We start from the raw sequence: 12708 nt of genomic DNA, 5'->3' as shown, positions 1-12708 counted from the left end.
GTGAAGCGCTGTTGTGGATTGTGGAGGTGAAAGCGTTTCCTTCAGCATCGCCACCTGTGAGGAAAATATGTTTAGAAAATAACCCAACACATACATCAAAAAAAATCCACCAGATAAGTTGTTTTGCCTAAATCAAGGTTATTTTGAGAGTTGCTCCTATTTTTTCTACGTATTTTCTTTAGTCCAAACTGTTGGGGATTCTGTGCTGAGAACTCAGGCCTTTCCAGGCACACTGTGGACAACTGGTTGCAGCGCTGATGAGCCTTCAACCTTCAAAACTGTGTGATGGTCATGAAAAACGGAATAATCACGTTTCCCCAAAACAGCAGCCGTATTAGGGGTACGTGGAGTTGTTCATCGTTCCTGTTTACAGGGACCCAACGGATGAATTTTTGGTTGCTGTTGTCCATTCAGAATCAATCTTGGTTTACGATTATAATGATCTCTAGGTCACTTTCTCACTTTTCTGGTCTCCCAGTGATCTACACATCTCATACCAGCACATTAGATTTGTCACCTATGTTACAATATTAATATTGTTACTCTGTGATTTTTGCAGCGTGTTCTTCTTTTGGTTGCTTCGGACGTCGATGCATTATGTGCTTGTAAAATACTCCAAGTAAGTCTTTGTTCACTATTGCTGTAGGCTGACAGTAAAATAAAAAATGCCCTGGGATCATTTAAGTAAGTTTGAACTGGGGAAGGAGTGAAGGTTTAACATGTTTTTTTAACTTATTTTTTCCATGAGTTATAACACTGAAATCTGGGAAGTCGCACTCCCAAAGTTCATTTAGATTTGTCGTTTGGGATATCTTCAAGATTTGTATGGAATAGAATTACAGCGTGGCATAGCATTGTAGAAGAGGGTGTTTCCCCTCACCATTGCTAACAGCCATTTGCTTCTTTTCAGGCTTTGTTTCAGTGTGACCATGTGCAATATACCCTCGTCCCGGTATCTGGGTGGCAAGAACTTGAAACTGCCTTTCTTGAGCACAAAGATCAGGTGAAAAAACACTGGAAACTTAAGCTGCAGTTCTCCTTATATAGATATGTGCTTCTTTTCTTTCCCCAACTTTAAATGTCAGCTCTTAAACTAATTATAATTGGTTACCTCAAACCAGTGGTTAAATTTCAACATACCAGTAACAGATTTGTCAGCATCATCTCAAACTAACGTGCTCTGATTTTGACAGAGTCAAATTCAGTTTGCTCACATGTTGCAATATAAAAGGTGATGGTATTGGATGTCCAAGATGCCTGATTTCGGTATATTGTCGTACAATTTTTTTGAGATTTTTGCAAAGGTGTTTCCAGTCTTCAGTTTTTTCTTGCTAATCTAAGTAAAAAGCATTCTTTTTCTTTCCTTCTTTTGTTTGCAGTTCAAATATTTTGTTCTCATTAATTGTGGTGCCAATGTTGACCTTCTGGAGATCTTGCAGCCTGAAGAAGACACGTTTTTTTTCGTATGTGACAGCCACAGACCTATCAACGTAGTGAATGTTTACAATGACACACAGGTAAACGGTTTTCTTTCTTAATAAAAATCTTTGTGTGGTGGTGGGTGGTGCAGTGATTTTTCTGGTTTTTCAAAACTGCTTATGGTGTTAGCTGGTAGGTCTGGAAGCAATAGTAATGAATATTTGCGGTAGTAATGTACTTGATCAGAAAAAAAAAGTTTTCAGTAATAAAATCGATACTGTTAGCAGGGTGATAGCTGTCAGCAGTAAGCACCTGCTAATGCTGTCGCTATAAATCAAACTGCTACAAATCAGAGGATAAACATCCGCCAGAATGTAACATGTGTTATTTCTTGGCATCTAGCAACACTTAGAATTTGACTCTTAAACACAAATTATTTGAAAACATGACTTCTAACAAGCATTAAATAAATGATAATTCTCTGAGTAATGCCTGTAAAAAGGAATATATTTTTTACTCTTATATAAATAGGTCTTAGTATTAAGCAGTGGTATTATGCTAGGAGTCAATCACAGCCAAAACTATTTTTTAGTTTCTCTTACTAAGTATCTGAAGTATTCCTGTTTGCCACTTGAAATATATTTTAGTCACTAAATAAGATACTTTATTTAAAATGCTTTTTTTCCCCTTGCTAGATTAAGCTGTTAGTTAAACAAGACGATGAACTCGATGTTCCTGCTTACGATGATATCTTCAGAGATGAAGAGGATGAAGAAGAGGACTCGGAGAATGAAAGCGATGGGTCAGAACCTTCAGAGAAGCGTAGACGTTTTGAAGAGGTCTGTTTCTGCTTTATATCATCATAATAATGACATTTGAGATTAAAAATTATGTTTCATTAGATCAAAAATTCATGTGTAAGGTCTAAAAATAATCCACTATGACCAGTAGAGTTTGAGAGGTACAAAATGTTTATTTGTCTGAACTGCACAGAAATATTTTCTCCTTATAAAAAAAAAAAAAAACCAGATGTTTTGAACTTGATTATGCATAATGTTGTCTTTGTGTAGCTGGTGAACTGAAGAGCTCTCTCTCTGATCGTGGGCTCTGGACTTTTCAGTCTAGCAATATAACTTGTTTAGATATAATTTTTTTTTAAATACTTATTTGAGAAGATCGGAGCTCACAAACAATTTAGCAATACATTTTGTCTCACTTTGTAGCAGTAAACTAACAAAAGTATGCTATAGCAGACATAAAAAATTAAATTTGCCATATGTTATTTGTAGCGTATTTTCTGTTTATACCATACAAGGAAGCAAAGGCACAAGGCTAGCAATATTGACAGACAATTAGATGTAAATAAATTCTCAGATTTAATATGTATTTCATATTATTTTTCTGTTAATGTTGTACATTTTTTTCCTACTAATCTATGAAGCACACTAACTCATCAAAAGCAGGTATCAGAAAGGCAAAGGAAGATTTTTATATAGGATACACAAAAGCTATTCTCAAATCTGTTAAATATTTCACCAGGATCTTACTGAGTTTCCAGGCTGATTATGCTATTTATGGAGCTTAAATATACAGTGGGTGCCCCTTTTTCGGAGCTTCATTAATTATCACTTCTTTATTTTTTTACCAGTATCATTTTTATGTTATGAAATGGGAGGATGCAGTGTTGTTAGTGTTGAAAATGCTGTGTACTGGGCCTCTTCTTTGTGAAGGTGAGCTAGATACACGCTAGCACACGAAGATGCTGAGACTTCACAAAAGTGAAAGTATTTGATAAAAAATATTGTAAAAATTAAAAAATGTAAAAATATTTGTAAATAAATTATTGTAAAAATATTTTAAATTAATATTGTAAAAATATTGTAAAAATATTTGATAATGATACACCGGAATTACTTTACAGGATATAATAGAGAGAACAATGAAAAGGCGACAGAGGCGAGAATGGGAAGCACGCAGGTGTGTTTGGGGTTTTTATGTTGCTTGGATCTTTCTCTTTGACTAAAATCGGTTGAGAATACAAACCCATGATGCTATGCTGCTTGATTTGCAAGATGCTTTCGTGGAGAGAAATAGTTTCTATATGAAAATAAGGGAGGATAGATTTAAATAGTGATATATGCCTTTGGGTTTGCAGTAGGTGCATTGCTTCCCTTTTAAGTACCTGTAGTATTCTTACCCTGCCTATCTTAGGGTAAAATTTCTGGTTTTCTCAACAATCCCACTGTTGTCAATAGGAAAGTGCAGGAACAAATTGGATAAGAAAATGGGGTATGAGGAATAATGATTCAATAAACTTTTCTTCTTACTTTATAAGTACATTTCAGTGTGACTTCCACGTTGCTATTAAAATCTAATTGCCTTGTAGAAAAACAATTTCGAGCCCAGTTTTGTTTTTTTTTAATTGCTAAGATAACATTTAAGTATTATTTCACAATTCCTGGCTTACATTTTTAATTGGATCCCATGACCACTTCACCACTTACTCAAATATGGTTTTTTTCCCCTTTTTAGACGAGAAATTCTGTTTGATTATGAGCAATACGAATACCATGGGACCTCAGTAAGTATGAACTCGTTTGCTATTAAAATTTTACCCAATTTTACATCCTAGAAATAATGCTGGTAGGCTGGCAGACAACAGCCAGCTGAGCCACAGCGGCTACTCTAATGTCAACGGTGGAGGAGAGTTATAAACCAGAACTATTAATGCTTTTGTTGGATATCCTTAATGCTGGTATAAAAACCAAAACTCATGACATTGTAAATTTTTGGGGTCTTGATAAAAGTATCTGTGCACAAAATATTCTCAGCATGTAGGGAGCTTGTTTGCCTTTCCAAGTGTCAGAATATTTCAAACATAACCCTTGGGACACAGAAACTGTTCTTTCCGTCAGTCATCCTCTTGTCTGATTATTTTTACATTTTGAAGTGCTGCTTCATAGATAATGCAGGTCTGCAGAGCCGCAGACAGTTTTTGTTCTACCTGGTTTTCTTTCTCCTAAGGGAAAGTAAGACACTGGCAGAATTGTCGGGCTCAAGTGTGATTTTGCGGCTTTAGTAACATGCTTGCACTTGACAAATGTAACTGTTCTGTTGGGTTGCTGAAGTGGGAGTGTTGTGTTTACGCTGTCGTTTTGCTTTTCCCTCCTATAGTCTGCGATGGTGATGTTCGATCTGGCGTGGATGATGTCTAAAGACTTGAACGACATGTTGTGGTATGTTTCCATCATCCTTTTTCATAGGAGCTAAGCAGTTCAAACCCCAAATAAAGAGACGCAAGCTTTCCCCAAACTGTCTGGTTTCAGTACGGGCTTTTGTGAGTGGATGTGTGCCTGGGCTGGGAGGACACGTTGTAAATGAATTACAAGTGACCAATGGATTTTTGCATGGAGGAAGGGAGGGTGATGCTATCTGTGTGTGTCTGCTACAGGGGGAATAATAGTATAGAAGGCTTTGTTATTCATTCTGATGTACAGCTGGTAAACAGTGTTTCTGACTTAATCTGTTACATCCTAGAGGGTTAAATATAAAATACTGTACTGGAATGCTTTTTGTTTAAAGCTGCTTTTTTTTTTTTTTTCTCCTTTTGCCCCCCAATTTTAGGTGGGCTATTGTTGGCCTAACTGATCAATGGGTCCAAGATAAAATCACTCAGTAAGAAAGATTATCGTTTTTCAATTTATCTTTATGCATTTTTATTTATTTATCTGTTTTTAAAAACTTTTTTAGGATTAACTAATAGCAATTAATACAGATCAAGAAACATACAGGAATTAATATAATGCAAGATAATTAGTAAACAGTGACATTAAATATCTTAATGATTGAATGTGATCTGATGCCTTCCAGAAATGGGAATATACATCAGAAAAATTTCATCTCCCTTTTATACTACTCAGAATTTTTAAACTAACTATTTTTTCAAAATGATAAAACAATCACTTCTGATCTGTGCAGAAATGAAGTTTAAATAGTAGCTTACATAATTATGAACTTGATGCATTTTTATTAATGGAAAAAATGCTGTATGTTCAGCTTTCTTTCTAGTTTTAGTTAAGTTCCAGATTGTCTTTTTCTTTTTTTCTTTTCTTATTTCCTACTAGATGCAATCAGAGTTCTAGTAATAAATGAGTACACTCTAATTCTGGTGTTCTGTTGTTACTAAGATACTGATGTTTTTAAGGAGATAAATGTAATAAGTAATTTCGTTGGCCAGTCTGTCTCTCTGTATTGGTTTTATTTTAGCTTTAATTGCCTGGGTATATGGCTGAATATTGAACAAACATTTTTTAATAAATTGGATTTTTTTAAAAGAAGAAAGTGACAGATTTCTTTTTGCTTAAGAATGAAGTATGTGACTGATATTGGAATCCTACAGCGTCACGTGTCTCGCCATAACCACCGCAACGAGGATGAAGAAAATTCTCTGTCCATTGACTGCATGCGAATAGCCTTCGAATATGAGTATCCTTGCGTAAGAGCTGGGGAAAAGGAACTCTATCCACGTGGTGAAGCTCAGATGAGATTTTATCTAGGAAAAAATAAAAATCCCAGCACCATCTCTGCTGCTGGGAATGGAACTAAAAGAAATGGAAGTTTGTTTGGATGTTGAACATGAGTTTCTCCCGCAGTGGCTCGTGTAGCTGCAGTTCAGCTCAACCTGTCAGAATTAGTTTCAAGACGGTGTTGCTCGTCTTGTGTTCCGTGCACTTGGAGCTTCTAACTTGAGCTTACATAGCACAGAGATGCAATATGCAAGGGCAGCTGAAGACTTACCTACTGGTTTGTGGAGGTTTTTTTACTATTTCTAAATGTGTTTATATGTATTTATAATTATTTGCCATAATTCCTGTTCAGTCTGCGCCTGGCGCTTTATCAGCACTGGTCTCTGTATGAAAGTCTTTGTAACACTTCATATACCTCTGCCAACCTTAAGCTTTGGTCCGTACAAGGGCAGAAGAGGCTCCAGGAGTTTTTGGCTGATATGGGGTGAGTTATGAAAATCTGGGTCTTGATTAAAGGATATATTTGTTAATGAATTAACGGGAAAACACTGAGAATTAACGAGCTGAGTACTCACAAGCTGTATTTTAAATATGATTGTGGGGCTCTGAGTAGGTGAGTTATGCAAATTCTCTCTTGGTGTATGAGGAATACTTCAGCTGTGTGCCTTTACAGAACAGTAGGTTAGTAAGTAACCTATGCTTGCTCCTACCCACTCTTCAGTGATTAAAGAAAAAATCATATAAACAAGCTTAGTCAGACTTGAGTTAAATTGCCTAATATTAAGAAAGCCTCAGGAAAGGAAGGCAAAATATTTGTTTATTCTGGCGTATCTATCAATATGTTTTTTCCTTCTGTTTTTAGTTTGCCTTTGAAGCAAGTGAAACAGAAGTTTAATTCCATGGACATGTCTTTGAAAGAAAATCTTCGAGAAATGATTGAAGAATCGGCAAGCAAGTTTGGGTAAATGGTTTTAAATATAAATGATTTATCTGAAAATACTTTTCAATTAAGTTTGGATATTTTTGTATGAAGAGGATGTAACATCTTGTTTTAAAAATGTGGAGTTTATATTGACAAAGTAATACCAGGCTCATTGCAAGTATTAGGGTATGATTTGCCTTTGTGTTCGTAATGTTAATGGACTGAGGAGCTGGCTGGTCAATGCTAATTATCTTAATCTTTACTGATTTTATTTCATTTTGCAGAATGAAAGATTTACGAGTTCAGACCTTCAGCATTCACTTTGGCTTTAAGAACAAGTTCTCAGCAAGTGATATAGTTTATGCAACAGCTTCTCTCATGGAGAATATAGAGAAAGAGGGGCCTGAAACAACTAATTTCATTAAAGCTTTGGACAGTCTCTCCAGGTACTGAAAATATGTCTTTTCACTCTTTGACAATTTTATTTAGGGAATGTGGGTTACGTATCTAAAAGATGCATTGATGTTTCATAAGCCACTGAGGAAAAATCAAAATATTCACGTGAGTAGTGTGAAAAGCTTTAGTTTTGTACAAAAGTGTCTGTTCTTTCTGTTGCAGGGGTAACCTGGACAAACTGCACCAAGGACTGGACCTGGCCAAAAAGCAGCTCCGTGCCATTCAGCAGACAGTAGCCAGCTGTATTTGCACCAACCTCGTCATTTCTCAGGGGCCTTTTCTCTATTGCTCTCTCATGGAGGTCAGAATTCTAGTTTTTGACTGTCACATTTGGCTATATCATACTTGAATAACAGTTTTCCTAACTGCTTGACTTAATGAGGGTTAAAACCCCCTCTATTTGTCTATACTGCGCTGTATCTGTATATCCATATCAGTATATCTCTTGATGGGTCAATACTGACATCTACTCTGAAATTCCCAGAGGAAAAACCAGACCTTTCAAAGAGGGGAGGGCTTCATTTTGAAGTCAAGTGGCTGAGCTCAAACTCCTCTTTTCTAATGGTTCAGTAACTCTTTTTTTTCTAGGGAACCCCAGATGTGAAACTGTTTTCCAAACCAGTGTCTCTGTGCCTGCTTAGTAAATACTTACTGAAATCGTTTGTTTGTTCTGTAAGTAAATCAAAAACTTCTGAGTAACTCCTAGTCTGTGCAGTAGTTATTGTTCTTTCAGATACTTGCATTTGACTATTAAAAACATTATATGAAAATTTTAATAATTGGTTGGATAATTTGAGCACATTCTGTGAATGCTGCTCTGGGAATGATATCTGCCTGGGAGACTTCCAGTGTTAGAGTTTTCATTACCAAGAGTTACAATCTAGAATCTTTGTGTAATTTTGTAAATTTTGAGGGAGCAAATAAAATTTCTACTGGTCCTTAAAGGTACTTTTACTGTAAAAAACAAGAGATTAGGAGATTATTTAAAGAAACTGCTGTTGAACTTCATTGTGGCTGTATTCTTTGAGTATTTTTAATACAGTCTCACATGGAGACCCAAAATGAAATTGTTTCCAGAGTTTCGTCTAACAGAGGCTTTCTGACTTCCAGACAAAAAACAAACGCTGTAAATTGCTGCCACTGATAATGGCTGCGCCAATGGATGTTGAACAGGGAACTGTGATCATGGTGGGGATTCCTCCAGAGACAGAAAGCTCTGACAAAAAGAAGTAAGCATATTGTTCAAAAGTTCTTACCAAAGGTTATCTGTCCGCTTTTCCTGTCTCTGAGGCAAATAGCCTCCCCCTACCTATTGAACACTGAATTGTATCCTTGTTAAAAACACACGTCTGGCACATGACATGCAAGAAATACTTCGAGAGAAGATACAGATGTTCCCCAGTTTCCTTGCCATTTTTTTTCCTTCCCTCTTAACTATTTCTTTATCTTAAAAGAGCAAAATAGTTCACTATATGACCCATGACTTCATTTCTTAAAGCCTATATATAACGTTACGATTTTTGTACTTGTGTGAGACGTGTGACTACGTGGCACATGAAGAGCATCTGGAAGACATTTTCAATGCTCTGCAAGCAAAGTGTTCCGAACCTTAGTAAACATCCTTTTGCGTAATGCGCGTGTGTATTTCTGTTTATCTTTCAGTTTTTTTGGAAGAGCATTTGAGAAAGCTGCAGACAGTACCAATTCGAGGACTTTACACAACCACTTCGACATGTCAAGTGAGTAGCGCTGCCTGCCGCCTGTCCTGTTCCCCGAACAGTCCTGTAGGGGTCAGGGCTTACGCAGCCTCTGTAAAGCATAACGGCTGTGGGCAGGATACTCCTTTGTGTAAGTCCTAGGTGCAAACGTCAAGGGTATGTATCTGTTTTGCTATTCCTGAGCCTGCTGTGAACACAAACTACAGTATTTGTCAATCTCTAAGTGCTGTCTTGTGCAGAAATTATAAACTGCACAGCCAGACGTTCGCAGATCTGTGTGAGACGGTCTGCGTTTCGCATGGAGTCACGATTTTTGTATGTGCGCTGCAGTTTAAAATCGGTGAGGTTATCTGTGAGAGTTTTTATATTTAGCAGCCAAACCAGGTACGGAATTCATGTTATGACATACACTCTTCAGTCTGAAAAATGAGATACTTATGCAACAAGATTTCCCTACCTTTGTATGCGCTTACAAAAGAGGTGATTTTTAACAGTACGTGTTCATATATGCATATTGAACATAATATTGAAATATTCCTTGATTTTAAAAAGTGGCTGCTCTGTCGTATAGTGAGCACCTAGATATCCGAGCTTGCCGAAATCTAAGAGCAAAATAAGCAATGTGCTTTGCCTTTTCTCCAGATAAGTAGTTTTGCTTTTTCCTTCTCAAAGATGATTAAGACTATAAATGCGTATACTTGGAATTAATACTCTTCACGTATGACATGTGGGAAATCTTTCAGTTATTTGCATCTTGTAATAAAATGTTTTGTATTTTAGTAATTGAATTGAAAACAGAAGACCGGAGCAAATTTCTGGATGCGCTCATTTCTCTCTTGTCCTAATGGTAAGACAGTGTGATGAGGATTAATTCAAAGATTATTTACAAATCAAGTTAGTAACGAAATTACATTCATACTTTATCTTAAAATGGTCTATGAAAATGTGGCAACTTCTAGTGAAAATATTAACTGAAGAGTTTCTTACAAAGACAATTGGATTTATTTTTGCACAAGCAGAATATCTTTTTTTCTTCCTAAGAGATTTTTCTCATCCATAAGCTTTTCTTTCATTGTTTTTAATTTTTGTGGCTTTTCAACTTCAGCTGGAAAAGGAGCGACTGTTTGTAATGAGTTACTAGCTAATGGTAGCTGATACTACATTACGGAGATTTTCTTTTAACTGTGATGGCTTGTTTCAGATTGGAAGGGAATCTTGGCCATAATGGTGCCATTCCTGGCTTTGATGGTGGTGTAGAAGTCGCAATTTTCTTTCAGAGTAGCCTTTCACAGGCTACTACCAGGCTGTCGCCTATGTTAGTGTGTAGCTTTTATCTGGAATAAGCATGGGGATATAAGACTTCATTTGCAGTTGTGACTATTAATTTCACACTCATTCAAAGCCTGGTTTAAACCTACTTTAGGGCAAGACAGGTTTTATTGTGTATCTGATGAGACTGTCAAATTGTTGCAATCGTCTTCAAATATGACCTATTTATCTGTTCGTGTGTGCGGCTATTCTGCAGTGATGGGTGGGGACAGTTTGCTTTCTCCCAGGGAGGAAGCCCAAATCTAAATTGTGCTGTAAAGTCTGTTCATACAGCCTGTAACACTCTTTGAAAATATATATATATATATATATATAGCTCATGGCTTTTTGGTGCCTAGATACAGATTTGGTCTTGAGCATTAACATGTGAAGTAATGTCATGAGATTAGGGTATATATACGAAAGAAAAGGAGTAAGATAACGACTTTAAAGACAGATTGCAAATGTTGGTCGTCCTAGCCAAATGATAATACGACTTTTTTTTAATGGATATCAAAGCTTAAAACTTCTTACTTCCTCTGTTCATGCAGAAGTTTGAACTGTTTGCTAGACAGCCTAGTCGTGCATGGCTCCCAAGATTTCCGACATCTGCTTGTTTCTTTACACTCTGATTGCTGGTTGTTTCAGTTTTGTCTTCTGCCCTCGTTACACAGTGGTGCTCTTCTGGCTCCTGGTGCTGGAAGCTGAGGATCAGCTGCTCTGAAATTATTTCGGATGTTCCAAAGTTCATGGTGCTGCAGTTGTGATGTATCGTCTTGCTTTATCTTAAATGTACTGGTACAGGCCTGGACTGTTGCTTTTCCGCCTCTTTGGAGGTCAGAAGGATTTTAACCTTAGCACACAGATATTGAACACTGCTTCTTTGTAAACAGCCCATCCTTGCAATGGCAAAGGTGTCGACTAGGAATACGTGCAAATTAGACTCGTATTTGTCAAACCGACTTTTATTAGTAGGCATGCTCCTGTGAGCTTTGTTACTGGCTAATAACAAAGAAAACAGTTTTGAAGAAGTTCCATATTTATATTGCCATCATGTTACCATTTAAATGTTCTTTTTAAATTGTTTTGGATACTTTTTATTTTGTTTAATAAGAAACTTTTTGAAACTCTCCAAATTTGTAGAATGTTAAAACTAGATTTTAGTACTATCAGGTTGAGATTTTGTTCTTTAATTGAAATAACTGTTTTGTGAGACAAGTTTTAAAATTTTAGGGCTTTTAAAATCCCAGCACTGAGAAACTGCCAAATACCAAATGAAAAACATACACTGTCATTTGTAGCTTAGCTTTGGGAATGATTTTCCTGGAAAGAGTCTAAAATTCCGTAATTGCATGTAGGCTACAGTGTTATAAACGGTGACACGCTATCTCGGTCCGATTTTCTTTTACTTTGGTTCTATGATATGGTGTGGCTTCTTAGAACTTGCCCGCTGTTCTTTGGGGTGGGTATGTATATGTGTATGTTTGGAATTCTTTTCTTCTTGCGGTGTTTGCTTCAATTCTGTATGACTTGGATGTTTTATTATAACGAATATGTAAAGGTTATGTACTATTAGATTATGCTTTGTACAGATTTTTAATACAGCTTAATTTAATATTAAATGTAACTAAAATGTAGCCAACAGTAAGGTAATTAAACTATATATTTTTATTGAATCGAAAGTTATTTTATTTTTTTCCAAATGTTTTCATCATATCGGAGTAAAATCCCTGTGCCAAGCTGTGATGGCTGAAAAATTGTGCTTCCTAAGATCAAATGTAGTGCCACCTCTTGGTTTTGTGTGTTTACTCGGTAGTATTGGCAATAAATAATAGCCCCCCTTACTGGCATCCTTTGGGTTCTGCCTGTACACGGGGTACAGTAATTTCATTGCAGTTCTGAAGTTGATTAATGTGCTTTAAGTCTGGAAATGGAAACACACTTATGTTGTTTTTTGAACACTAATAGCAGAGCGAAGCCATTACAGCGTGTGAGCAGGAGTCTTTGTGACACTTGCAGGCACTTCTAAGTATTTGCACTTCTCTCTTTCAGTTGCCAACTGCTGAGTGAGTATGGGGAATTTCATTATTTTAAACTTCTCTGTCGCAAAAGAATCCCTGCCGTTTCCACAACGCTAAAAGACTGTAACTTTAGTTCAACCCTATGGTATATTGAGGGCTTTCATGCTTCTGGAGGTAATTATCAGAGGAAAACACGGGTATGTGTAGCAGTAAATACAGTGTGTTTCAGTATGTGGCTAATATGTGCTGGGTGAAACTGAATTTTTACTTGCACAGTCTGCTTGTTCAGTAAATGCATAAAAGTTCTTGCACATCCTGGATCTCTGACTCATGTTTCG

At 36.6% G+C, this 12708-nt stretch overlaps 1 protein-coding gene across 1 annotated transcript; it reads left to right on the top strand.

Annotated features, from left to right (window-relative positions):
- Positions 1-559: 559 nt before the first annotated feature.
- Positions 560-11170, top strand: CDC45 (cell division cycle 45; the record flags this gene model as incomplete). Its single annotated transcript, XM_009871837.1, has 18 exons — positions 560-619; positions 911-1003; positions 1380-1517; positions 2115-2258; positions 3341-3396; positions 3952-4000; positions 4594-4655; positions 5044-5094; positions 5785-5904; positions 6298-6429; positions 6808-6906; positions 7152-7313; positions 7486-7624; positions 7912-7995; positions 8434-8552; positions 8986-9062; positions 9822-9888; positions 11024-11170. Coding segments are annotated over 17 exons (1650 nt in total), but the record flags the coding sequence as incomplete, so codon positions are not given.
- Between the last annotated feature and the right edge of the window lie 1538 nt (positions 11171-12708).

This window comes from Apaloderma vittatum, unplaced genomic scaffold (genome assembly GCF_000703405.1).
Source record: "Apaloderma vittatum isolate BGI_N311 unplaced genomic scaffold, ASM70340v1 scaffold24246, whole genome shotgun sequence".
NCBI lineage: Eukaryota > Metazoa > Chordata > Aves > Trogoniformes > Trogonidae > Apaloderma > Apaloderma vittatum.
The sequence above is the reverse complement of the archived record's forward strand: the minus strand, read 5'-3'. Positions and strand labels throughout refer to the sequence as shown.